This window comes from Equus asinus, chromosome 13 (genome assembly GCF_041296235.1).
Source record: "Equus asinus isolate D_3611 breed Donkey chromosome 13, EquAss-T2T_v2, whole genome shotgun sequence".
NCBI classification, from domain to species: domain Eukaryota; kingdom Metazoa; phylum Chordata; class Mammalia; order Perissodactyla; family Equidae; genus Equus; species Equus asinus.
Genome location: NC_091802.1, coordinates 2,643,883 through 2,671,183, shown reverse-complemented (window position 1 = coordinate 2,671,183; position 27,301 = coordinate 2,643,883). Strand labels below are relative to the sequence as shown.

The 27,301-nt window shown below is 49.7% G+C and overlaps 1 protein-coding gene across 3 annotated transcripts; it reads left to right on the top strand.

Annotated features, from left to right (window-relative positions):
• Positions 1-402: 402 nt before the first annotated feature.
• Positions 403-27,281, top strand: SHMT1 (serine hydroxymethyltransferase 1). 3 transcript variants are annotated; one of them, XM_014851692.3, is made up of 12 exons: positions 403-596; positions 6,529-6,643; positions 8,120-8,265; positions 14,708-14,823; positions 15,209-15,369; positions 18,722-18,803; positions 19,602-19,814; positions 21,216-21,332; positions 22,736-22,858; positions 25,004-25,120; positions 25,701-25,811; positions 26,157-27,281. In XM_014851692.3, exons 2-12 carry the CDS (start codon positions 6,548-6,550, stop codon positions 26,327-26,329), a joined length of 1,455 nt encoding a protein of 484 aa, XP_014707178.3. In that variant the 5' UTR covers positions 403-596; positions 6,529-6,547; the 3' UTR covers positions 26,330-27,281. The 3 variants fall into 3 exon arrangements, with proteins under 3 accessions (XP_014707178.3, XP_070338367.1, XP_014707180.3); XM_014851694.3 differs by having other exon boundaries at positions 546-845; XM_070482266.1 differs by lacking the exons at positions 25,701-25,811; positions 26,157-27,281 and adding an exon at positions 25,562-25,694 and having other exon boundaries at positions 432-596.
• Positions 27,282-27,301: the final 20 nt, after the last annotated feature.

Sequence of the window (27,301 nt, the reverse complement as noted above, 5' to 3'; positions counted from 1 at the left end):
TCAAAAATGAGAAATACGAAGTTCAAAAAGAGAAGTGACTGGTCTAGGATTCCGAATGGACAGAGCAACAGTGGCAGAGTTCGAGCCCACGTTTGTCTTATTTAAATAACCACTGTGCTAAACTCTAAGTAGGACAATGGAAAAGTTAAACATAATCACAAAACTTCACCCTTAATGCCACGGCGCACCCAAGTTAACTAGGGCAGGCCCTCCGCTGTCTTTCCGGAAAGCCCCGCCCCCCCGGCCCGTAGCCCTGCTGGACGGCCGCAGCGCCGCCAGGCCCAGGAGAGCAGGGGCGCCGCGGGACCCGGCCAGGCCGGGGCCAGCCCCGCCCACCGCTCCGCTGCAGCCAATAGCGCTGGCGCGGCGGGGGGGCGTGGCCCTGCCTGGCTGAGCACTCTGATTGGGCGTCTCCGGGCGGGGCTGGGCCCCCGGCGGTGCGCAAGCCGCCGCGCGCCAAGTTCGGGGCTTCAGACTAGCGCGGCGGGTCACGTGGCAGGCGTGCGGCCACGGCAGGTCGGCTGCTTTCGGACTCTGCTCGCGCCGGCAGGAGCGTGTGGCCTCGGTGACTTCAGGCTGGTGCGCGCCCCGTTCCGGTAGGTAGGCGGCTTCAGGTACCAGGCCCTCGGTGTCCCCGGCGCTCGCGGGGGTGCTTTGGGTCCGCGCCTTCCGGCCGAGCTTGCCCCGCGCCTCTGCGAAGCCGGAAGTGTGAGGCGCGCCTGTTAGTGCCTGGGGTGAAGGGTCGGACAGCCGAGCCAGAGCGCCTGGTCCCTGGTCACAGATCGGTGCAGCGCGGGTGGCGGCCTCGGCCTTTGACACGGAGCGAAGGCTTGTTGCTGATACAGGTAGCCGCGCTCTACTGAGTACTTTTCTCGTTGAGCTCTTAAACTTAAGTGCAGCCTTTCACCTCGCGGCAGGATCCTCACAACAGAGCTGCAAGTCCGGCGCTGTCTTGTAGCCCGCTTTACAGAGAGGCTCGGAGAGAAGAGCCGACTTAGGCGCGACCCTGCAGCTAGCAGAATGGCACAGCCGGCAGGCGAAGCGAGGATCTCGGAGCCTGTGCCCTCAACCACTACGTATATGGTCCACCTGTCTTTGGAACGTGCGACCGGGTCCGGGCTGCGCCTGTTGTCTGCAATCTGTCACCTCTTGGTCTAGGAAACAAATGTTGCCCTGCAGGGTTCTTGGCCCGGTGCCCTGTGCTTCAGGTCCTGGAAGTTAAGCGACCCTTGGTCAGCTGAGACCAGCACAAACCTGTGCTTTCCATCAGGCAGTTGCTAGACTGGAAACACCAGCTTAGGTACTTATGGATTCATATCTTTAATCTCTTACTTGAGAGGGCGTGTAGCAGAGGGGGTAATTGCACTTTTGTTTACTGCTGTGTCACGGAAAGGGCTTTGAAACTAGAAGTAAACCAGGGTTCAGATGCTGACTTAATAGTCTATCTTAGACCACTCAGCTCTCTGAGCGCCAGTTTCCTCTTCTGTAGAGATCACAATACCTATGATAGACAGATGGCATCCGACAGTGTAGTTCCCTCAGCAGACTCCTGGCTGGTTCCACGTATATGACAATGGCCCAGGGGAGATTTGGAGGCGTAGGGAGGCTGGTCACCTTGATGAGTGACTTCACTTACTAGGTCTGTTTCCCTGGGGTTGAGGTGAGGATCATGCCACACATGAATGACATTTCCCCAATAGAAATATCTAACACTGTAGTGACAGTGGCAGCCTCAGTGAGCCGTGTGCCCCTGGGGTGCCCAGCAGGGGTTACTGAGTGGCAATGAAGATGGCCCTAAGATGCCCAGGTTTCTCTAGCAACGATAGTAGCAGGTCCTTTTTGAGTAGTACTGACTCTGTGCCTGGCACTGTTCTGAGTGCTCTCTGTCTGATACCTCACTTGATTCTCACAGCCAGCTTCAGAACCCTCATCATCCCTGTGTTGTATTGAGGGGACCAAGACACAGAGGTGTCAGTGCCTGGGTTGCATGTGAGGAAGTGTAGAGCGGGGTTTGAACCCAGCAGTCGGGCTCTGTGGCGAGCCTCAGCACCGTCTGCTCCGGTGTGGCCATCCTTGTTGGAAAGTGGGAGGATCGAGGCGTCCAGCTTGTGAGATGGCCACCTGCTCTTTTACATAAACCTTGATCTTCTCTAGTTGTTAGTTTCAGATTTCACAGATGGATTGAGAAATGGCCCCAAACCAAAGTTTCTAGAAAACAGTTTGAAACTTGTGAAACATGTACTGTCACGGTGACAATCTGTTTTCCCATCTTCCTCTTACCCTTGGGCCTTTGAATCTCTTCCGTGCTGTGCTTTGTTCCCCAGGCTTCAGCTACGCGGGCCTGATTTCTGACCCTTGACAAGGCGAGCTTCTTCCTGTTAGGGCCATTGCACCTGTGTTTGCTCCGCCCGGTGTTTGTTCCCTCTTAGCCCTGATCTCATAAGCTTGGCTCCTTTCCGCTGTTCAGCTCTCAGCTCAGGGGCCTTCCAGGCCCCGTCTAAAGAAGCCCCCCACTCGTTTATTGTCCTGGTAGCAATCACCGCCGCCTGAAGTTATCCTGTGTGCTGCTTTTTTCCTAGCTTATAGTCTGTTTCTCATGAGAGCAGGGCCTGTGTCTCGTTGGCCTTGGCAGTCTTAGTTCCTAGTTGAGTGCCTGGAATATAGGAGTTGCTTAATAGATATTTGCTGAAGAAATGAGTGAATTCCTTGTAGGCTAATGGTAGTGGAGTAGAGCTCTTAAATATCAAAAGTTTATTTTGAATTAAAGATAGAATTACTATATGATCATATTAAACATGGAATTATTCTGTGACCCAGAGATGCCACTTCTGGGTATATTCCCAAAAGAATTGAAAGCAGGGCCTTGATAATGTACCCCCATGTTCATAGCAGCGTTACTAGCAATAGCCAGAAGGTGGAAGCAAACCAAGTGTCCATCGACAGATGAACAGATAAACAACATGGTGTATGCAGACAATGGAACATTATTCCTCTGAAAGGGAAGGAAATTCTGACACATGCTGCAGCATGGGTGAACTTTGAGGACATTTTGCTAAGTGAAATAAGCCAAACACAAAAATATTGTATGAGTTCACTGACACGAGCTACCTGAAATAGTCAAATTCAAGACCAGAAAGTAGAATAGTTGCCGCCACGGGCTGGGGGAGAAGAGGATGGAGAGTCGTTCAATGGGGACAGGGTTTCAGTTTGGGAAGATGAAAAAGTTCTGCAGATGGATGGTGGTGATGGTTGCACAACTGAATTGTGGATTTAAAAATAGTTACAATGGTAAATTTTATGTAATGTGTATTTTTATCACACTTCAAAAAAAATATGAGAGCGAAGTTCAAGGTATATTGTTTTTCAGCCAACCTCCAGACCTTGAGAAAAGATGCTGAGTATGTCTTCCCTGAAGATAGGATTAGCTAAACGTGATAATCTTCTCTCTGCATCTTAAAACGTACAGTCTCAGGATCTTTGTCTTTCTCACTGTCATTCTGAATGCCCCAGGATATAAGATATACTTGATTTAATTGAAACACGACAAAGACTCTTGAGCTCTTTGTTTGAATAAAAAATTCAGACTTTTTCATGGTTAAAAACAGTGTAATTTGGGCTGCAGTTGGGATTTCATGGGGGCATGGATGAAGTCCTCCACTTGGGGGATGACTTGATCTGTATGTAATAGGGTGCAGGGGAGAAAACTCCTTCAGGTGGGCGGGCAGTGAGAGCAGGATGGCCCTGCAGGCCTGAGGGGGCATCACGAGGTAACTGTGACTCAGAATTAGCGTGTTGGGTCAAAAAAGGTTTGCAGTGAGGGCGAAGGGCAGCAGGTGGTTATGCTGGTGTGAAATGAGTGAGACCACAGCTGGAGGTGGAGACTGTGTTTCCCCGGGCAGAGTGGAACTGAATGCCTTTCACGGAATGGTTGCACGTTCAACCGTCCTTAGAGGAGAAGGGTTCCAAGTGGACTTCAGTTATTTGGTGGTTGAGAAATATCTTCTCTGCGTTGCTTGCCGTCATTGAGTCCTTTTTAACCTTGAATAGTCAATATTTAAAAGAAGTTTTTCTCTTTGAGATTCTAGGACCAGAGGGCCTATTTTGGCTCTTGTGCTTTTTTGTGTTTACCACCTGCCGAGGGCACGTGTGTGGCCCATGCAGAGGTCGTTGGGTTGCACTGGCCATTCCCCAGTACAGAGGTCAGCGCAGAGAATCATGGGCATAGCGCCCAAACCATCTACACGCCTCGCTCCACCTCTGACGGGAACGTGGACATGCCAGACACATTCGAGGCTGCCGGCCTTCAGCGAGGTGGCACTGCTGTTGCTGCAGAGGTGTCCACTGCATTTGAGTCCACGTGCTTGCAGTGTGCTTTGCGTTTTGCAGCCGTGGCTGTGTTTCTGATCGTGCTGTGCTTCTGTTCAAAAAATGGCTGCTTTGGAAACCCCCCTTAGGAATTTCCTGGTTAAACAATATTGATAGTTTCTTTTTAGTAGCTCTGCCAGAGATTAAGGAGGATCACTGTGATTTGGGACTCTTAAGCTGTTTTACTTAATGGGTACATTTGTCTAGCAAATGATACCGTATGTGTACTTGTGTAGGAAAACTGCACCCTTCCTGCGGTGTGTGTCCTTTATTCTCACACTACTACCACACTCACAACACTTCTGACTCCAGATGTGGGGGTTTTCCACACATAAGCAATTCTGTCACACCAGCTGGGTATCCTGCCCTTCACTTCTGACACTCACCGGAGTTAGGGCAGACCCCACAGGCTGAGGGCTCAGACCTACAAGACTGCTCCCACTTCAGACGCCAGTCACAAGCACTAGGTCCCCAGGTTACCCACACTTTTGTCCAGCCTGCTACAAATCTGAGGTTCCCACGACCCACCTCCTTGGATTTGATCATTTGCTAGAACAGCTCACGGAACTCAGGGAAACATGATTACCAGTTTATCATATAACAAAGGACGTCATAAAGAGTTCAGATGAACAGCCAGGTGATGAGGTATATAGGGCGAGGTCCGGGAGGGTCTTGAGCGCAGGAGCTTCTGTCCACGTGGAGCTGGGGTGCACCGCCCTCCTGCTACAGGGATGTGTTCACTAAGCTGGAAGCTCCCCAAACTCACACTTCGGGGGTTTTTATGGAGGCTTCATCACATGGGCGTGATCGATCATTAGCTCCATTTCCAGCCCCTCTCTCTTCTGCAGAGAATGGGGGATGGGGCTGGAAATCCCAAGCTTCTAATCATGGCTTGGTCTTTCTGGTGAGCAGCCCCCATCCAGGAGCCCACCTGGAATCACTGCATTAGAGCAAAAGATGCCCTTGGTGCTCTCATCACCTAGGAAACCACAAGGCCTTAGGAGCAGAGACTGTTATTTCCCAGTGCTCTTCCCTCGTGATTGCTCTGTCTCAGGCTAGACGTCCTTTCCTCACGTAGACTACCCCGACCCAGCTGTCCAGTGAGCCTGCCAGTCCAGCACCCAGGGCTTGCCCTCTGTGGCACTCCCCTTGTCTTATCCGTCTGCATTTAGGGCAGCTGTTTCGTTTTCTGCTGTCTTCCCCACAATGGAAGCCCCATGAAGGCAGGGCTCCTGTCAGTTTTGTCCACCATGTGTTCCCAGTACCAACGCCGAGGCTGGACAGGGAAGGCCCTCAATAAATGGTTATCAAATGGATAAACTTTACATGAAAACTTACCAAATTAACGGGAAAGTACTGAACTGTTGATTAAGGGAGATTAGTTCCTGTAAATATTTCACCTTTCGCACTAGTGAAAACAGTGGAAGTTCCACTGATCACAAATTCTTGTTCTTTGTAGAAACATGTTAAGAAACATACATTTTGCAGCCGGCTGTATTTTAATGGGATGCATTTTCTGATGAGAAATGTAGACAGGTGGATCTGACCGGCAATTCTCACAGGAGGGTTTGTGTTGCCAGCGTGTGCTTCCTTCACAGCTCCTGCGGGAACTCAGGCTACTTAGAGCGTGCGTTTTGGAGTTTTGATTCTAATCTTCATGGCCAGCTTGCTGTGCAGTCCAGGGCTAAGACACTTTACTTTTCTGAGCCTCATTTTCCTTACTTGAAAAATGGGAAAAATAATACTTATGTCAGCAGTTCATTTGTTCAGTCATTTGGCAAATATTACTTCAGGTACATCTGTGCTGGGGACTGTGGGAGAATTAAAAAAAAAAAAAGAAACTCTCAGCCATTGCCTTTGAGGATATTAGCTTGGTTAGGAGGATCAGCCATGCCCAGGAAAAGTTCAGTGGAGGGAGGTGGTGCGGCCGGTGGGGCATGGGGTGGGGGCGGTTCTCGTTACTAGCGGGAAAGCAAGCTGACAGCCACAGTTCACAAAGGAACCAGAGGGCCACACCACGGTCTTGCAGTCAAATATCTTCATGTTTATTGAGCAGCTCTGAGGGAAGGGCTAAAAAAATGTGTCAGCACTTTGGCAAGTTTGGAGAACTAACAGGTTGCGATGAGCTTTGACTAAATTTAATGGAAGTTTTTCCATTTTTAGGCAACTTCGAACCAGTGCAATGGCGACTCCAGTCAATGGGGCCCACGAGAATGCTGACCTGTGGTCCTCACATGATAAAATGATGGCACAGCCCCTTAAAGACAGCGACACTGAGGTGAGATTTGTGGGTTTTCATAGATGTTCTTAAATTGGAGGCTCTTGCTTCCATCTCTACTTCTAATCATAAATAAACTTTGTTCAACAGCCTTACAAGTAGTATAAGAGTGTCACATTTAGAGGCAGTGGCTGACAAAGTGGCTAAAAGTCCTTTGAAGGTAAATTGAAATATTTCTGAGTTTCTACAAAGTGCAGAGCAATGTGCTGGGGGCTCTGGACGAAAGGGGGGCAGAGGCAGGGGGTCACTGAGAACTGACCCTTTCCTTACTGTTCAGAGGAGCATATCTAGACACCAAGAAGCATCTTTTATTTATGTATTTTTATAACAGCTTTATATATGAGATATCATTCATTTACCATACAAGTCACCCATTTAAAGGATACGATTCAGTGGTTTTTAGTATATTCACAATCAATTTTAGAACATGTTCATCCCGTCAAAAAGAAACCTTGAACTTGGGCTGGCCCTGTGGTCTAGTGGTTAAGTTTGCATGCTCTGCTTCAGCAGCCCAGGGTTCCTGGGCCCAGATCCCAGTCACGGCCTTACATGCTGCTCATCAAGCCGTGCTGTGGCGCTGCCCCACATACAAAACAGAGGAAGACTGGCACAGGTGTTAGCTCAGCAACAATCTTCCTCAAGCAAAAAGAGGGAGATTGGCAACAGGTGTTAGCTCAGGGCCGATCTTTCTCAAGCAAAAAGAGGAAGATTGGCAATGGATGTTAGATTAGGGAGAATCGTGTGTTGTCCCCCCCCTCCCCCAGCAAAAAAAGAAACCTCGAACCCATTAGCAGTCGCCCCTAGGCCCTGCCTAACTCCCCACCACTAGGCAACCACTAGTCTTCTTTCTGTCTGTATGGATTTACCTAAGCATCTTTTATTTTAAGGAAAAGGAGCAAGGAGTAAGGTTCAGGGAAGGAGAAAGTTGGTAAAATGTAGGGATGAAAATTAACAAGATGGCATAGAATTAAAAATTAGGTGGGATACATATTTTAAAGATCATTTGCAGGGGCTGGCCCCGTGGCCGGGTGGTTAAGTTTGCATGTCCCGCTTCAGCAGCCCAGGGTTTCACCGGTTTGGATCCTGGGCGCGGACATGGCACCGCTCACCAGGCCATGCTGAGGCGGCGTTCCACATGCCACAACCGGAAGGACCCACAACTAGGTACTGAGGGGATTTGGGGAGAAAAAGAAAGGAAAAAAAAAAGATCGTTTTCTCTCCAGTCATTTTGTTTTTCTTAATTCATTGTCTTCTATTAATTCCTTCCTAGATGCTAAAATCTTTGAGGAAGATTTCTCTATCCCTTATGTGCTATGGAAGCCTTCTCAGTTTGGTTATTTTGGGTTATGGTCAGCTTCTGAGGCAAAATATGAATCTATAATAGTGGCTCTTCTCTTTATTAGGTTATTGCTTTGATTACAGCAAAATGTTAAACCAAAATGTCCAAAGGTTTAGCATCTGTTTTCTTCTCCTCAGGTTTATAACATCATTAAGAAGGAGAGTAACCGGCAGAGGGTCGGATTGGAGCTGATCGCGTCCGAGAACTTTGCCAGCCGAGCCGTTTTAGAGGCCCTGGGCTCTTGCTTAAATAACAAGTACTCTGAGGGGTACCCAGGCCAGAGGTACGTGAATGTGGTCAAAGACCTGCTTCTGACATTGTCGTGTGAAGTACTGAGGGAGTATAGAGTCCAGACAATTTGGAAATTTCAGGAAACAACAAAGTTTTCAACTGTGGTGACTTCTTTTCCACTCCTGCTCGCTGACATAACTCAAAAGAGGTTAGGGTCACTTTAGCAGTCCCTTTGGGGGCTTTCTAGAATAATAGGCCAGTCTATAATGAGTGTGGAGCTGCTGGACTGTTGTCAAGCTTCTAGAAAAGGTCAGTACTCTGAGTGATGCCATGGAAGGTTGCTGTTGCCGTGTGGGTAGTCGAATCTGTATCAGGAGTGACCCGGAAGTGGAAACTGAGTCTGTCACACTGAATCTGTTGTGCTGGAAACGGTTTCTGCATTATAAATGTGGGATTTACATATGCAGTGATTTCAGTCAGCTCCTGCACCCCGAGAGCCATGATAAGTATACTCATTTTTGTTCTTTACGGTCATCATAATCAGGCAAAGATGATGATCACAGAATTTAATATTGCACATTTGTACGTTTGTATCCCAAAGGACATGGAAAAAGAAAGGCCACCATGGAGTTGAAGTGGCCTTCTATCCTGAGACACCCCTGAAGCTCTCTGTGGCAGAGCTGAGACCCAAGTTGAGGGTCTTTCCTGCTGTGAATCATCAGCTCTTACACTGTGCCTTGAAGAGCTCATTGGGTGTTTTCACCACTGATATGTTGTGTGACCCTCATGGCAGCCCTATAGGGCAGTGGGTGCTGTGCTCCACATTTTAAAGATGGGGAATCTGAGACTCACCAGAGTTCAGGGACTTGTCAAGTGTGCACACAGGTAGTGGAGCTGGGACTCGACTCCAGATGTTTTCACACTGTGGTGTGATAAAAAATAAATATCCGGACTTTGTCCCTGGTTCCTGGTACTGAGCTCCTAAAACCCTTGGAATTGCTTGGTGATAGGAGTGTCTTCTGTTATTCATAATGAGCCCTTTTTGACCACACCTGAGTTTATGGTAATGCAGTGACTCAGGGTAGGGCCCCTGCATGGCTTCAGGATGGAGGCTCGTCACCGGAAAGATCAGACTTGTGATGTGAAGGTCAGAACTTTCAGCTCCCTACCCCCAACCTCCAGGGATGGGAGGGGAGGCTGGAGCCGGTGCTCGTACAGCTTGAGGTGCTGGAAGGGTGGCACGCCCCCCATGCCTTGCCCTGTGCATCTCTTCCATTGGTTCCAGAGTTGAATCCTTTATAATAGACCAGTGACAAATAAAAATGGCAAGCAATAGGATATATTGGAGACTATGAGGAAGCCATTTGGTATAAACCTAATTCGGCCTGACCTTGTCTTTCTAAAAGGGCCTGACCGAGGCCGTTGAGCATGCATTGTATATCTGCTTAGACATTCCCTATGGCAAGAACAAAGGCCCTTGAGATAAAGGTGCAACTTCCCTTCCCCTCCCAACATTGGCATCTCCTTAAGGATTAAGCATCTTTCCTTAGGCTAGAAACTGATTGCTGCGCTCACCTGTGACCGCCCAGCTCGAGACAATAGACTTGACTCCTGCTACGCCCTCCGAGATAGCAGACCCACTACCTGCTGTGTCCATCAAGCACTGTGCTGACAGGGCAATCTTGTGACTATTGTGGGAGGGACATTTCAATCATATGTGAAACGTCCTGTTTGGGGGTATATAACCACTCTGTATACCTCACTTCTTTGGTGCCCTTTCTTCCTTTGGGAATAAGGGCCCCGGGCCATGGTCCTCAGATTTCAGCTCAGAATAAACTCTCCCAAATTTTCATTTATAGATTGGTTATGGATTATTTTCGTCGACACCAGTAATCGTAAGGAAAGCAGTTTCTTGAGTTTTGTGAGTTGTTCTAGTGAATTATCAAGCCTGAGGGCTGGTTATTGGGACCCCTGAATTGTAGCCAAGTTGGACAGAAATGTGGGTAGCCTGGGGACCTGGCACTTGAGACTGGCATCTGAAGTGGGGGCACCCTTAACCTGTGAGGTCTGAGCCAACTCTGGCTCGTTGGTGTCAGAGTTGAATGGAACTGTTGGACACCCAGTTGGGGGTCTGAGAATTGGTTGTTGGTGTTGGGAAACCACACACACGCTCCAAATCCCAGGCTGGCCCAGAAGTTTCAACATTTGTGGTTGATCTTGTGGAAAATACTCTGATGGCTCCTGGGCTTCCCGTCCCCACCTGGTGAACAGAGGGATTCCCATGTCTGGGGAGTGGAGACAGGTGGTCTCTGGCCCCCATGAGGTGTTAAAGAGTCACTGTGTTTGCTGCTGTGGTTTGAGGGCACCCATTGGTCACTGGTGGCATCTCACTCCTCCGTGAGTTTTGTTGCAAAGGGGAACAGACACAGATGAAGAGTCTTAGTGTTAGGTGAAGTCGGTTTGAAGAGCAAGCTTAGCTGCCAGGCCACATCAGGCTTCTGGATCCCTTGCCGAGAGCTGGGGTCCCCACACAGTTGGAGACAGCAGCAGGGGACTGTTGGCGTTTATTGAGTGCTTGGCTGAGCTTCATCAGCACTCAGCTCTCATTTTTTTACATTTTAATGTCTCTGAAATTGGCATGAATCTGATTGATAGCGAGTCATAATATAATTGAAAATACTTTTCTCATCCTCAGTCATTATTAATAAGGCAATGGTCATCTTGTGGTTGAGCGTCTCAAACTGAGCAAGTACAGCAGTGCGTGTTCTAGGCATTGGGCTGAGTGCAATCCCCTGCGGCCCCCATTCTTCTGTGCTCTGCGGCCAGACTGCAGAGTCAGCACTCTCAGGGTCTTTCAGGATAAGGAATTAGACTTGGGTGGGTGAAATAGGTGCCCCCAGTCCCACGGCTGGTAAAGAGAACTGGGTTCCCACGGGCGCTGTCTGCACAGCACACGCTTTCCGCGGCTCCCTGCCGCGGCTTGTCTGTTGGAGATGAGGCAGGCAGGGGCTCAGGGCCTCGCCATGACCATGAATCGCTGGACTGTGTTTGCTCCCCTGGAAGACGGTTCTTTGCTAAGGCCCCTTCAGCCCTGACATCTCTGATGGTTCCAGGCATGAGCTGCTCTCCTTCAGGCTTGGGGAGACCACACCCTCCCTTGGTCACAGAGCAGAGAATGAGGCTGGAAGGGACCTTCAAAATTACTCAGTGAAGCCCCTTGTGGTTTCAAGACTCATTCTATGATTTTTAATTACATAGGTGAACCAAATGAGACTAATATATATTAGAAAAACTTAAATAGAAGAGAGTTAAATCGTTTATTCGTTTTAAAGGACTCTTTTAAAAGGTGATTATTACCCATTTTCATGATCATGTTTTCTTAATAACATCAGTTTATCTTTTGGGATGTTATTAGTGATCAAAGTTAACGTATGAAAACAATATTGATGTAGCGTTAATGACTTTGCTTGATACAAATCTAAAAACAAAGTTCTGGTTTTTAATTTTTCTATAGCAATTTTATTGAGATATAATGTACATGCCATGCAGTTCACCCAAGTAAAGTGTGCAGTTCAATGGAAACCCCCTATGGTACCATAGAAAGATATTTGGTCTTTTTTTTTTTTTAAAGATTGGCACCTGAGCTAAGAACTGTTGCCAATCTTCTTCTTTATTTTTTTTTTTTTCTGTTTTATCTTCCCAACCCCCCCGTACATAGTTGTATATCTTAGTTGCAGGTCTTTCTAGTTGTGGGATGTGGGACGCTGCCTCAACGTGGCCTGACAAGCAGTGCCATGTCTGCGCCCAGGGCTGCCGCAGCGGAGCACGCGAACTTAACCACTCAGCCACGGAGCCAGCCCCTGGTCTTTGTCCCATTCCTGACACACCTTTCAAATGCCTTGAGCGTCTTTTGTTCATAGTGAGCCCTTTCGAGACAAAACCTGAGTTTATGTGAAGGAAGTGGCTCTTGGTGGCCCTCTAGGTAGCTTTAGGATGGGGGCTGGTAGCCAGAAAGACCAACGCATTAGAGGCTGGAGACGGAGTTAATCACCAATGGCCAATGATTTCATCAATCACACCTCATAATGAAATCTCCACAAAAACCCTAAACGGGGAAGTTTGGAGGGCTTCCTGGGCGGGGTGAACACATTGAGGTGCTGGGAGGGCGTTACTCCTGGAGGGGGCATGGAAGCTCTGAGCCCTTCCCCATGCCTTTCCCTGTGCATCGCTTCCATTTGGCTGCTCCTGAGTTGCAGCCAAGTATAATAATAATAAGTTTATTATAATAACTTATAATAAACCGGTAATAATAAGGAAAGTACTTCCTGAGTTCTGTGTCATTCTATTGGATTATCGAACCTGAGGGGTGTCATGGGAATCCCCAAGTTGTCAGACAGAAATGTGGGTAACTTGGGGACCTGATAATTGCAACTGGCCTCTGAAGTGAGCATCCTGTGGGACTGAGCCCTTAACTGTGGGGTCTCTGGGAACTCCGGGTAGTTAGGTCAGAATTAAAGTGAATTGTATGACCCTAGTTGGTGTCAGAATCAGTTGATGTGAGGGAAAAACCCTACACATTTGGCATCAGAAATCTTGTCAGTTAGAACCTCTCGTTCCCCTTCTTTTCTTTATTGCAGTAAAATGTGCATAACATAAAATTTACCATTTTTAAGTGCACAGTTCAGTGGCATTAAGTACATTGACGTTGTTGTGCAACCCTCACCATCACCCATCTCTAGAACTTTCTCCTCTTGCAGAAACAAAGCTCTGTCTCATACAATAACGCCTGGCCAACAAGCACATGGAAAGATGCTGAACCTCTGTAATCATCAGGGGATGCAAACCAAAACCACGATGAGGTGTCACCTCACACCCTTTATAAAGGCTACTATCGGAAAAACAAAATAACAAATGTTGGCAAGGATGTGGAAAAATTGGAGCCTTGTGTACTGCTGGTAGGAATATAAAATGATGTAACCACTGTAGAAAATAGTGTGGGGGTTTCTCAAAAAATTAAATAGAATTACCACATGATCCAGCTATCTACTTCTGGGTATATAGCCAATAGCATTGAAAGCAGAATCTCAAGATATTTGCACGCCCATGTTTATTACAGCATTATTCACAATAGCCAAGAGGTGGGAGCAACCCAAGTGTCCATTTACTGATGCATGCGTAAGCAAAATGTGGTCTATCCATGCAATAGAATGTCCTTCAGTCTTAGAGAAGAAGGAAATCCTGTCACATGCTAAAACACAGATGAAGCTTGAGGACATTATGCTAAATGAAGTAAGCCAATCACAGAAAGACAAATACGGTATGATTCCACTTACGTGAGGTGCGTAGAGTAGTCAAATTCATAGAAACAGAAAGTAGAGTGATGGTTGCTAGGGGCTGAGGGGAGGAACAAATGGGGGGAACAAATGGAGAGTTGTTTGGTGGGTATAGAGTTTCAGGTTTCTGAGATGAGAAAGTTCTAGAGATCTGTTGCACAACAATGTGAATATAGTTAAGTAAACACTACTAAACTGTATGCTTAAAAATGGCTAAGATGGTAAATTTTATGTGTTTTTTAGTCTAATAAAAAAAATGTATATATGTTTCATTTAAAAATTTTAAAGCTGTTTGTGAGCACAAGGCCCAAGTGTTAAAAGTTTCTTCTGAGCCAGCCCTGATGGCATAGGGGTTAAAGTTCCGCACACTCCACTTCAGCAGCCCGGGTTTGGTTCTCGGCTGCAGAACCACACCACTCGTCTGTCAGTAGCCGTGCTGTGGCGGTGGCTCACACAGAAGAACTAGAAGGACTTACAACTGGAATATACGACTATGTACTGGGGCTTTGGGGAGGAAAAAAAAGAGAGAGAGAAAGATTGGCAACAGATGTTACCTTGGGGTGAATCTCTCCCAGCAAAAAGAAAAAATTTCTTCTGGATTGAGTTATTATGATTATTAATAGTATACAGGTAATCAAAAACATAAATACATGGTAAATTTTGATATGTAATTGTCAAACAAAAAGTAAAATTTTATTGGAAATGCAAAAACTACCCCAATAACCACCCCCCGGCACACATACACACCGCTGCCAGCCCCTGGCACCTCCGCTCTGCTTTCTGTCTCTATGGATCTGGCTGCTCTTCATACCTCATGTAGGGGACGCACACAGTAGTAACTGCTTGTTTCTCTTAGCATAATGATAATGCCCTCAAGGTCCATTCATATAGCATGTGTCAGAATTTTCTCTCTTTTTAAAGCTGGAACCCACCCCCTCTTTACAGCTGAGGAGCTACTTGCTCAGAGTCACACAGCTGCCTGGGTCTTCTGACCTCAGCACTGGAGGCACTGATGGAAGATGAGTTGTGTTGGGTTCAGGATACAAGTCCTAACCAGTTTTCCACTTGTGGTGTTCTGTCCTACCCCAAGCTGTGGCCTCTGCACTGAGCACAGAGTTTCGGGGCCAGAGTGGGCCCAAGTCTCTTGCTTTCCCCTCGCAGGTATTACGGCGGGACTGAGTTTATCGATGAACTGGAGCGCCTCTGTCAGAAGCGAGCGCTGCAGCTCTATGATCTGGACCCCCAGTGCTGGGGGGTCAACGTCCAGCCCTACTCAGGTAATTGCCATGTCCGGGCAGGCCTGGGCAGCCCCCTTCCTGCCAGTCTCCCGGGCTGATGTTCACAGCAAGAAGTCCTAAAGAGGACTGCCCGTAAATGAAAGTGAAAAATAAGCTAAGCCCCTCATGGTTTGTGCGTCTTTCTCCATTGCCCTTGGCTCCCAGCTGCACTCGCCCCGCCCAGGCGGTGTCCTGTCTCTGAACGTGCCCCTCCACCTACAATCAAAGGTGTTGTTGTCGGGGAACTTCTAGGGGGCTTGGGGAATGCATAATGGCAGCCAGGCCTGTTCTGGCCATTCCTGGTTGATGGCCTGGTTGCCAAGCTCCAGGCACTTCTTAATGCCTCTGGGAAATAATCCTGCCTCCTCTGGTGTGTGTGTTCCAGGCTCCCCTGCAAACTTCGCAGTGTACACCGCCCTGGTGGAGCCCCATGGGCGCATCATGGGCCTGGACCTGCCCGATGGGGGCCACTTGACCCATGGGTTCATGACAGACAAGAAGAAAATCTCCGCTACATCCATCTTTTTTGAATCTATGCCCTATAAGGTAGGAGGGCATCTCTCTTCATAGCCCGGTGGTCTGTTTCCTCACAAAACCTCCAGCATTTCACTGTGCCTCTAGGAATAAGTAGTTTTGTTCACCTGGCACTACAGAAACCCCCACCTGTCACTGTTTGTCATTCCCTGCTCTGGGGACTCCACAGGCATTCAGGGCTCTTTGGGGTCAGCTGGGATGGAGAGCGGGGGTGCTGAGCTGAAGTGCAGGGAGATGGGTGGGGGAGGTGACTGCCCAGGAGGTTTCAGCTACAGCAGGGGTGCTGGCTGCTTCAGAACTAGAGGCAACGACAGCTGGGGTGACAGCTCCCAGCCCCCAGGGCAGCTACAGCCTGGCGCCTAGTGACAGCCCTGCTCGGAACCCCTGCGGGCCAGCAGCTGCAGCCCTGGCTCCAGCACGGATGCCAGCAGCTGTGTCAGCACCCAGCCCTCCACAGCTCAGTCAGAGCCAGCCCCTGCGGCCGGGAGGCTGGAGCCAGGGCTGCATGCCCACCCTCGCCTACGATGTCGCTGTTAGGGGAACAACTTGCCCCTGCACCCTGCCACCTTCCCGCACAGACTTGCTCTCAGCCAGCCACAGCCAGTACAAGCCATATGCCCAGCATGTATTTAAGTGAGGGTCTTTGTCATTATAAACAATTTGGTCAGAAAATGCATTAAGATTCATGGGCTCGCGCGAGGCATAGTGACTGTCTATAAAGATGATTCGAGTGGTGGGTAGAAAAGAGGTAACTTGCATACTTGTTTATGGTGCCCATGCTGATTCTTCCTCATGTCCAGGGACTGTCCTCTTGTGTTGATTGATGGTTAGTTTCATGTGTCCCACCATGAGCAGTGGTGGCAGTGCATCATTACGCTTGGCAGGATATCAGACACATGATTTTATCCTTTTAAGAAAATCAAGCCCGTGTTCTCTCTTGGCATCCGTGGTCTTTGTTGCATACCCTCGATTGCTCACTCCTTATTAGCCTCTGTCTCAGTTCTAGTAATTGCACATGTGCTTTTTGTGTATAGATGACAGTTCATTTTTCATGGAAAGCCTAGGTGTTTCCAGTCACAGCTATCCTCATTGGCCAGTGCTGCCCTTGAAGAAGGATTTTGAAATGTGACAATAGTGCCAACGCTCTGTCTTTCCACTTAGAACACAAAAGCCAGTTTCTCCAGTTTCTTGTACTGTGGAAAGAATGGTGGCAGAGAGTCATCAATGGTTTGTTTTCGGACCTTCAATGAGGCCTTGGGCAGCCCCATGCGTTTTAGCCCAATGTCCTGTGTCACTGAAGAGTCTCTTCTGGGCATTGGCAAGCTCAGGGCTGCACCCCGGTCCCCCGCAGCCGCCCCTGTTTATGACGCGCACTGCTCAGGCGGCACCCCCGTGGGTGCAGTGGGGGATGCGAAGCAATGGGGCCTGGGACCCTGGCCAGCCTGGGCAGCAGGAGGCACAGCTCACCTGTGGGCACCGGCCTTGGTGGGCAGGGAGGACACAGCCTTACAGGCCTCCAGCAGTAGCCAGCATGGCTCCTCTGCCCACCAAGCTGCCTCCCTGCCCAGCCTTTGCCTGGACCCCTGCCCACTCCCTGAGACTCTCTCCACCCTCCAGGCAGCCGTCCCACACGAGCCAAGCGTTTCATCTCTGGAGAAACAGCAACACGAGCTCCAGCCGTGACTAACGAGCGCCTCCCCGCCGGCCGGAGCAGCTGCGGGGCTGCCCTCCTGCCCGCTGCCCCCGCAGCACTCCAGCTCCTCTGTACTTTGTTACCAAGACCCCTAAATTCTTCCAGGAGTTGTTTTTTGTTGAATTTTCAAGAGTAAAAAAGCAGGAAAACTTTGTGAAAGTCCCACAAGTTTAAAAAGCAAAATGTGAAAGGAGAGCATGGCAATAGATTTTTTTGGTAATTATGTCTTTTAAAAAATTTTTAGAATTATGTCCATTTTTTTACTGTGGGTCAGCTGTTGATTTTTCATTAAGATAACAGTTTCTTTGCCAAGTTCAGGTGACTGAGAAAGATCGGCTCACACTCCCAAAACAAACTCACAAAACCAAACCCCAAATGGTCCTTCGGCCTGCCTTTCCAGATGGTGCCTGGGCTCCTGTCCCCTTACCCACAAGCTTCGTAATTGAATTGAATTGTAAGCGCTCTTTTTATTGGGAGGGGTAACCACCAAACCCGAAACCCTTCCCTCTGGGGGCAGGGGCTTCAGAACGTGAAATTCCTCTCATGACCTCCTCCCCGGAGGGCTCCCATGCCCAGCGCCCCTAAGTTTACCTACAGGAAGCCCCCTTGATCATTTTTACTTCTCTTTGGCACTTTTTTGGTGCTTTAATCTAACTTTAACAAACTGAACTAAGAAATGTGTTGCCAGAAAAGAAGAACTTGTCTTACGTTTCACAGGTAGATGGATCCACAGTCTGTCTGGAGTTGATGTGCGTGTGTGGGGTGAGGCAGCTGTCCAGAGAGCATCGTCTTGTGTGTGCATAAGCAGTTGACCCAGTGCCATTTACTGGAAGACCGCCTTGCCCTGCAGTGCCACCGTTGTCATCCATCGATGACTGTGTCACCAGGGGTTCAGTTCCGCCCGGAAGACTGGCTGCTCTTCTACAGGCACATGCTGCCTTAGTTACTAGAACTATTTTAAGTGTTCTTAAATTTCTCTCAATAGTGTTTTATGTAGAGGCCTTGTACATGTTTCATTAGGTATTTTATGGTTTTTGACACTAATGATACTATTAAAATGTCATTTTCTGGTTTTTGTTGCATACATATATAATTGATTTTTGGTTTTTGACCCTGTATCCAGTGACCTTGCTAAATTTACTTACTAATTCTAATAGCTTGCCTGTGGAGTCTCAGTTTTCCAGATGCAGTGTCTCAGTGTCTTTGTGTAATGTCAGCTTATGTCTTCTCACCCTTATGCTTTTTCTTTCTTTTTCTTGCTCGTTGTACTTGGATTGGAAGTCCTGTTGGCAGGCATTTTATCTCACTCCTGGAGGAAACACTGTTGCGTGGTGCGTGTCTGCCACTCCTATTTCATTCTGCAGCAGCTTTTTGGTTCCTTCTCGTCAAGCGGTAGAGCCCTGCCCCTGGAACCCCTCAGTGCACCCTGTCCCCGTGAGCGATACCTGGTTGTCTATGCCACTTGTGCAGGCCGAATACACTGGCACTCCTCTCGCCCTCAAGCCCTGGTCTGGGGCATCTCCCTGTCTCCATGGCAGCGCAGAGTGAGCAGCTTCGGGCAGGTGCAGGAAGGCCTCTTAGCCTTGACAGCTGGCGGGAGTGCAGGTGGGAGGGAGGCACACCGTGGCTGAGGAAGCAGCCTGAGCCTGCTATCTCTGTGACATTCCACAGGTGAACCCAGAGACTGGCTACATCAACTACGACCAGCTGGAGGAAAATGCTCGCCTCTTCCACCCAAAGCTCATTATCGCAGGTGACGAACCAGGCAGAGAGCAGCTGTAGGGTCAGCAGATCATGGCTTGTGCAGAAGGAAGATGTGAAGATGCCTCCCACTGTCCTTGCTTACTGCACTGCTAGTTTCTGCCTTAGATAGCTGAGCTGCTGGGGTCTAAGTGTATGCTTTTCTTTTTTTTTTTTTTTTTAAAGATTGGCAACAGTTGTTAGCTCAGGTGCCAATCTTTTTGGGTTTTTTTTCTGCTTTATCTCCCCAAACTCCGCCCCCCCCCCCACATAGCTGTATATATCTTAGTTGCAGGTCCTTCTAGTTGTGGCATGCGGGCTGCCGCCTCAGCATGGCCTGATGAGCGGTGTCATGTCTGCACCCAGGATCCGAAACAGCGAAACTCTGGGCCGCCGCAGCAGAGCACGTGAACTTAACCACTCGGCCATGGGGGCCAGCCCCTGTATTCTTTTCTTTCAGGACAAATGTCATGTTTGCCACCATTAGTACTAGGGTGGAGTAAGATCCAAGGCTGTTCTTAGAGAAGCATCTAGAAATGTTAATCCCTGACTGATTGGGGGTGGTAATAATAGTTGGTGGCCATCCCAACCACCATGACATCAAAGAGGCAGTGATCAGAGTGGTTGCCTTTGACACAAAGATGTTTTCCGAGGGCATTCTTCATTTCTGTTCCCAGACATTTTAGAGGGAGAAATCTCCAAGCTTTCAAATAATGCATACCCTGAGGCCACTTTGCAGATTTGCACTGCGGCCAATTGTGAGCTGGCCACGGGCATCTCTGGCTCCATCGTGTCACCTTTACCATCTTAGGAACCAGCTGCTACTCCCGAAACCTGGACTACGCTCGATTGCGGAAGATTGCAGATGACAATGGGGCGTATCTCATGGCCGACATGGCACACATCAGTGGGCTGGTGGCGGCTGGTGTGGTGCCCTCCCCCTTCGAGCACTGCCATGTGGTGTCCACCACCACCCACAAAACCCTGCGAGGCTGCCGGGCTGGCATGATCTTCTACAGGAGAGGTGTGCTCCTGCACGTGGGCTACAGGCGGGGTGCCGGGGTTTGCCTTTTTCCTCTGGAGGCTCACATTTGGTTTAGGAAGCTGGGGAAAGCTCTGACCTGGGAGCCCTTGAATATTTTAGGATCTCTTAAAGAGCTCCTTAGGAGGGGGCAACAGCAGCCTTTATAGAAGCGATCTAGAAGGAGGCCCTGAGCACAGCTGTCCAGGTCCTTGGGGAGGAACAAGGGCATTGTGCTGGGTGCCAGTGTCTTTTAGCTCAGCTAACCCTGCCCGAGAGGCAGACGTCGGAGAGAAAGGAAAGCGTGCGTGGCTGGCGGGGGCCACCGGAAGACCTCACAGCGCAGTGTTACTCTGCTGAGCTCCATGGTAGCAAGCAGGCTCCGTGGTAGTCAAACCATGAGACACTGATGCATAACCCACAGTACCAGTTTAGTCATTTTAGTGAGGAGTTTCTCTTTCCAGTAATGGAATGCTTACAATCCATGTGCAGGTGCTCCCCTTATCTTGGGATTCCCATACCTGAGCCAGCCAGATAGTGATCAGATCATCATTCAGCCCATGGTGAGACCTGTGCAGTAACCTTGCATCAGCCCTCTGGTGCATGGGTTTCTCTTTACCTCCAAGGCAGGGTCTCCTCACCCAGCCCCCGGCCAGGGCTGGACACACTCATGGCTTCTCAGTGCCCTGTTGCCCCCAAGCTACTCTGAGGTCCTTCTTCAGTCACGCTGAGGTTTCTGAGGCAGGCAGCCATTCCCACCTGCCTGGGAGATGTTTGTTTTTCCCACTGTCTGTTGGTGTGATTTGTTTGATCCAGCCAGCCAGATGGTTCTGCCATGTATACACTGTGTGATCTTGGAATAAGTCGTACAGCCTCTCTGTGCCTTATTACCTCACCTCACCGTAGGGTCTGATAATAGTTCCTGTCCCTTCGGACTGCTGTTGCGAGGATTAAATGAATTAATTTAGCTAAAGTACTTAGAGCAGTTCCTGGCTCACAAGCAGCTCTCTATTAGAGGGACAGTAGCAGTTACTATTACTGATGATTAACTCTTTGTCAGAAAGAAAGCTTATTCCCTGTATCTAGCCAAGTGAGTCTCCTCCCCTTCGGAGTATTCATCTTGGAAGGCTGCTCTCTTGGACACTTCTTTGAGGAAATACGCCCAACGCAGTTTCTTTGTTACGATCTCAGTGGGGGAAAATTTTTATCCTCCCGTGTCATCTGTGAAAGGGTGGCCTGCCCCCCTCTCCTCTGCAGCATTGTGGACCAGGTCTAGCCTCCAGGAGCAGAGGCCAGGCTTGTGCTCAGCGCCCCCACAGCCAGTCTGGGTTTGAGTCCAAGCAGGGAGGATACAGAGGGGACAGCCTATCCGGTGTTCCCATTCTGATATTTGTCTTCATTCAGGAGTGCGCAGTGTGGATCCCAAGACTGGCAAAGAGAGCCTGTACAACCTAGAGTCACTCATCAACTCCGCCGTGTTCCCAGGCCTCCAGGGAGGTCCCCACAACCACGCCATCGCTGGTAAAACTTTCCCGCAGCCACCCCAAAGCCCTCAGATGGCCCTTCACCCGACAGTGGCCCTGGCAGTCTGGGGTTCTCTCACTTTTGCTCATCCCGTGAACCCTAATTCCCATTTCACCTGTCCACCCAAAGTGTGTGCCAGGCCTTCCACGCTGGAGTAAAACGAGAGGAACAGCTCTCTCTAGGAGATGCTAACAAGGAAGAAAAGGGAAACAGTGGTGATGGGTGTGGTAGGGACAAGAAGGAATGATGGCCACTCCACATGCATGGCCACCCCTAGGCAAAACTGAGAGCCAGGCCAGGGTCCCTGTGCAGCCCTTGTAAAGAAACAACAGGGAGGGGATGTGACAATAGAAGGCATAGCCAAGGGAGTGTGTGATTAGCAAGGACAAGTTGCTGCTCCCCTAACATCCTGACCTCCAGTGGACGTGGAGGCACTGTGTCTGACTCTCACACTGTTGACCTTAGGGTCACACTGGTAACTCGTGGGTCCAGTTCCACAATCACCCAGCAAGCTGTTTGACTTGTTTCTTCTCTGTTTATACAAGTGGCTTAGCAAATTTGTGATGATTTCAAAGTTATCCCACTATCTCATTTGGAACAAAGCAATTGTTAAAGGAGCCCAGGGGGAAGGTGTAACGTCTCCATCAAGAGAAGCACTAGCTTTTCCAAAGAGCGAAGTAGAGGAAGCCGTGAGTGGGGAATTTGAGGCCCCCAGGGCTGGGGAGGGGCGCGTGTCCACCGGGGTGTTTTCACGTTGCCTCTTTATACCTCCAAGCCCAGCACCTGCAGTTTTCTCAAATCTAGGATGGTGGGATCGCCTGGTCTCCAGCAAGTCCAGGCCATTTCCAGTCATTTCCACAAACATTGGTTGGAGGCTTCTGTGCCAGACTCCGGCACACATATTTTGCATTCTCCTCCATCTTCCGTGCCACTTTACACAGCCCTCGGGACTGAGTACAAGGTACCAGATGAGTCTGGAGGTGCAGGATAAAACAGCCTGCTCCTCCAGCTGGACTCTGAGCTGAAAGATCTGCATAATTTGGCAATAAAGCATCAGCTTTTGGGGCAGCTAAGTAATTGTTTTCACATAGCAAGCTTAAAAAGGACTGGAAAATCCCTCTTGCTTAAGTGCAGCTTTCCTGTGGTAATCTCATTAGCCCGAGACTTCCATGCCTGGGGAAAGGCTGCCTCAAAGGCACTTCCCCAAAGAGAGGAGGTCTAGAGGTCTAGCCAGGTAATTGTAGGGTTAAAAATAGATGTCATTTTGGGGGGAAATGTAACCCAGCCCCTTTGGTGACACTGAGACGCAGGGGAGCCTGAGTGGAAGTGAGGGGTTTTTGACTCACAGTCTGTCTTTTGATCCCGTCCGGCCTTCCTGACCCATGGTCTCTTCCTGCCAGGGGTTGCTGTGGCCCTGAAGCAAGCCATGACTCCGGAATTCAGACTCTATCAGCGCCAGGTGGTGGCCAACTGCAGGGCTCTGGCTGAGAGCTTGATGGCGCTGGGCTACACAGTAGTAACAGGTACCGACGGAAAGTGCTGGCTGGCACCCTGCTCCTCGTGGTTGCACTGAGACTTGCAGCCCGGTTCGTCCAGTCAGGGTGTGGCTGTGGGCCGGTGGCCCTGGGCTCCTCCAGAGGAACCGGCGTGCCCGTTGTGGCCTCCCCCTCCTTGCACTATGCCAGCTGCCTCCTTGGCCACGCCATAAATGATGGTCTTAGTAACTGCTGTTTGTTGCCTGGCGAGTGAAGCCACAAGTCCTCGGAACAACTTTCTACAAGGAGTTCCTGAGGCTCAGCTGAGAGGTCACACAGCTGATGGAGGGCAGGACCCAGGGCCTTCTTGACAGCAGTGCCTCGCACTGTCCCACTGGAGTGTCCCCACTCACCCCCGAGGGTCAGGGCACAACAGGCCCTCCCACGGGAGCTCGGGGGTGGTTGCTATGTCCATGTTGGCTTTCATACAAAAGATAGTGGCGCTGAGTAGCCTGAGTGAGATGGACTTGCCAAGGGAGGGCCCACTCGGTGCTGTCCGCCTGTCCCTGCGGCCGCCACAATCAGGACAGCATTTCTGGCAGACAGCGTGCCATGTTATCCAGAGGAAGGGCAGCTTTCCTCTGCTCACAAGGCTGCCGTGTATGCTAGCAGTGGGGTGGTCCAGGGAGGTGGTTCCTGGCATCCCCTAGGCTCGGGGGCCCACCCTGCCCGCTGCCCTTCACGGGGTCTACAGGCCCCAGTCTGAGGAGTGGGCCCCCACCAAGCCTTGTGTTCGTGAGGGGCAGAGCTAGGTAGGACCCTTCTTTTCTGTGTTACTTCCCTTCCTTTCTTTGCTTTCTCCTTCACCCTCTACATCTTCCAGTAAGAAAGCCCCAGAAATCTCAGTGTGGACTGTGACCTGCAAGGTCCTTTAGGTCACTGTTTCTCACACTTGGATATGCACACAGATCCCCTGGGCACCCTGTAAAAATGCAGGTTCTGACTCCATAGGTCTGAGCTGGGGTCTGCCTTTCTCACCAGCTCCCAGGTGATGCTGGTCCAGGAACCAGGCTTGGCATTGCAAGGATTTAGGCCAAACAGGCGTCACATGGCAGCCTGGCAGCCCTGGCACTGCTCAAAGCCTCCCAGCGAGTCTTCTCCACCTTACTAAGCTCCCAGGCCTGCCCTCAGCCCTCGTTCACTCTGCTCTGAGGACACATGCAGATAGCTGACGCAGACGATGTGACCACAAGAACAGCCCGCATTTGTGGATACCTGCTTTGTGCCTGGTGCTCGCCAAGCACTGTATACACTACCTTTTTTAAACCTCAAAACAGGCTTGTGAATTATTGGTCTTACTTTACAAATAGGCGTCTGAGGTTCTAAAATGTTGAGCTGCCTGACTAGAGCCACATCGCTAATAAGTGGGTGGCTGTGACCTAGTTTACCTGAATCTTTGAAGTCGTTGCTGTTATCCAGCTCAGTGACCTAGGATTAGCAAGAGTTCAAGGTGGAAAGATGCAGGTGCTCGGACTCCTGGGTGGCCTTGGGCCAGTTCCAGAGAGTTCTGATAGCTTCAATATCCTCATCTGCACCATTTTGGTAATACTGTCACCCTCGCAGGATTAGGGATAAAATATATGACAGACTAGCAGTGTCTGGTGCCTACAAGGTGCTCAGTGAATGTAGTGGTCACCCACAGTGACCATAAATTGAACCGCTACCTGCTACTCTGAGGCCACTTAGGGGGAATCTTGAAGATGGATTTCAGAGACACATGAGAAATTCCCAAGTGATTTGTCAGAGAAAACAGAAGTCACGAATGGCACTGAACACACTGTCACTCCCCAGACAAGCTTCCAGGCCCTTCCCCGGCTCCTGGTGTGTTGGGTCATGGCAGGGGGTAGTCTGGGCTGTGGAAACCACCGGTCATTTTCCTCTCAGCCTCACAGGCCCCCTCTGCATCATCAGGTACCCTTTTTAAACTACTCTGTCCTTTCAACTCTTGGGCCCTGGGCATCTTCTTTGGCAGGTGGTTAAAGCCTTCCCGGACACACGATGGGGTGTGCACTTTCCTCACCTCCTCTGCTGTGCCCCCTCCAGCCCTCATCCTCATTTCTTAGAGGAGAGAGATTCCTTCACTTGGCATGGAATTGGCCTTCTGCATTCCTACATGTCCAACTTGGTTTCCAGGTGGTTCTGACAACCATTTGATCCTCGTGGATCTCCGTTCCAAAGGCACAGATGGTGGCAGGGCTGAGAAGGTGCTAGAAGCCTGTTCTATTGCCTGCAACAAGAACACCTGCCCAGGTGAGAATCCTCCTTGGTCTTCTCTTCTCTACCTCTCCTGTCTGCATTTCTTATAGTCAGAGTTATAGCTGATGATAATATGGCTCTGGGGACAGACATCAAATGACTTGGGGGCATAGACATCCCATGCTAGATGGGAACCAAGTCATGGCTCTCCTGCCTGCTCCTTCTGACACAGCTCTAACCCTGCCAGGGACAGAGACGGAGGGACAGGAGGAGTGCTTGGAGGTAGGGAGGCATTACAACGAGGGGAAGGGGCCTTGAAAACAGGCCCAATTTCTCAGTGGGTTGTTAATCAGATGTGACGCATCTCAAACCCAGACAGATGCCAGCCTCACTCGTAGGAGCAAGGGCCACATCACAGAAGGGGACTTTCTTACTATTTAAAACAGGGCGGCCAGAATGTCCCCCTGTCGCCTGTGCCCTTGCTTCTGCCTCTAGTGTTGGAACCAGCTGTGCCCTTCTCGCGGGACTGAGCCAGCATCTGCAAGCCTGTTCCTTTTGCCCAAGTATCCTTTGTAATGCAAGTGGTCACTGGTGAGTGGCGTGGGCCCAGGGACAAAACTTATTTATCTTGAAGGTGACAGAAGTGCACTGCGGCCCAGCGGACTGCGACTGGGGACCCCAGCACTGACCTCCCGCGGGCTTTTGGAAAAAGAGTTCCAAAAAGTAGCCCAGTTTATTCATAGAGGTAAGGATAAAGGTTTGGAGGTTTGCCACGTGGTGGTGTGTGTATGGAGGCTCCGTGACAGAGCAGTTGAGACCTAGCCACTGAAGGACATTTCTGTGTCGAGGCTGAGTGCTGGGGACAGGAGACAGCAAAAATCACCTACTAACCCATCTGCTCTGAGAGGTCTTACCCAGGGAAGAGAGCATGCAAGTATTGTTTCTGGGGTGCACATTAATGCCCACAGTTGTCACGCCCCCAGCTGCCAAGGGCATTGGGGCAGCCGGGCCTCGGGTGTGTCTTGGGCCCGCTGAGCCCCAGCACAGCACTGTGGCCCAGAGGGGACTCGTTTGTCTTTTGCCGCCACAGGGATAGAACTGACTCTGCAGATTCAGAACGATGTGGGCATCAAGGCCACCCTGAAGGAGTTCAAGGAGAAACTGGCAGGGGACGAGAAGCACCAAAGGGCTGTCAGGGCTCTGAGGGAGGAGGTGGAGAGCTTCGCCTCTCTCTTCCCTCTGCCCGGCTTGCCTGACTTCTAGAGGAGCCCACGGTCGCACCTGCCCCCACACCAGAGCACCGGGCCTGCCCAGGAGCCACCTGCTCAAGGACCCAGTGCCCTTCTGAGGAGAAAGAGCTGCCCCACACGGGACCTCACCGACTTCTTTGTGCCTCTTAGATTTCTTTTTGGACTCTCATTACATTATCTTCTTGACAAATCAAAATTTGTTTAAGGACCATTGTTAGTAATTCTGGAAAAAGTTCTTAAGGAATTTAAATTTGAACCTCACTATCCCACAGCTATAAATAGTTATTCTGGAAAAATGAAATACTATCTAGCATTTAGCCTTAATTCATTTAGACAATTGAGTAGGCCAGAGCTATTGGAAAGATTCCAGGAATTTTACTCACCCTTCTCTTAGTTACTGGGCTTCCTCCTGACTCGCTGCAACAAATAAGAAACACTCAAGTTCATGGCTCATAAAAGCTGCCCATTCTTAATATGTTATTACCTGGCAGGATGCCAAAGGAGAACTGAATTGTGATGGTTACAATTGAAGAGAGAAATCCTCCTGAAGTTTCTGCTGTGTGCTTTCAATAAGAATTGTAAGTTAGTCAAGTCCACGCCGGGTGCCACCAGAGTTTGTTGGCAGCTCAGTACACTGTGGAAATGGTCTCCGTCACCTACCCCCCTAGGCAGGTGGGGGAGCCTGGGGCACCTAGTCCCGTCCTGGTGTGAGCACCAGCCCGGGCCCTTCCTGCTCTGCCTGAGACAACCACCTCCCTCATGTAGTCAGGAAACCAAATGTCACCTTCCCAGAGAAACTTTATTTTTCACAAAGCTGAAGTGCAAAACATGGATGACCATTTTTAATAAGCAGAATCAAGTTTTTAACCACAGAATGTCTACAAGAATTATAGCTTTAAAAAATACAACCAGTTTTTATATTTCAAAAATATTACAACTCAAATAAATTAATTTCTTAAAAAGTACACTTCTCATACTATTTGGC

Excerpts from the sequence above, each read along its gene's own strand:
- SHMT1 (XM_014851692.3), top strand. The coding sequence starts at position 6,548 with ATGGCGACTCCAGTCAATGGGGCCCACGAGAATGCTGACCTGTGGTCC. Across the intron at positions 6,644-8,119 it reads TTAAAGACAGCGACACTGAG|GTTTATAACATCATTAAGAA; the intron begins GTGAGATTTGTG and ends TCTTCTCCTCAG. Across the intron at positions 15,370-18,721 it reads TTGAATCTATGCCCTATAAG|GTGAACCCAGAGACTGGCTA; the intron begins GTAGGAGGGCAT and ends GACATTCCACAG.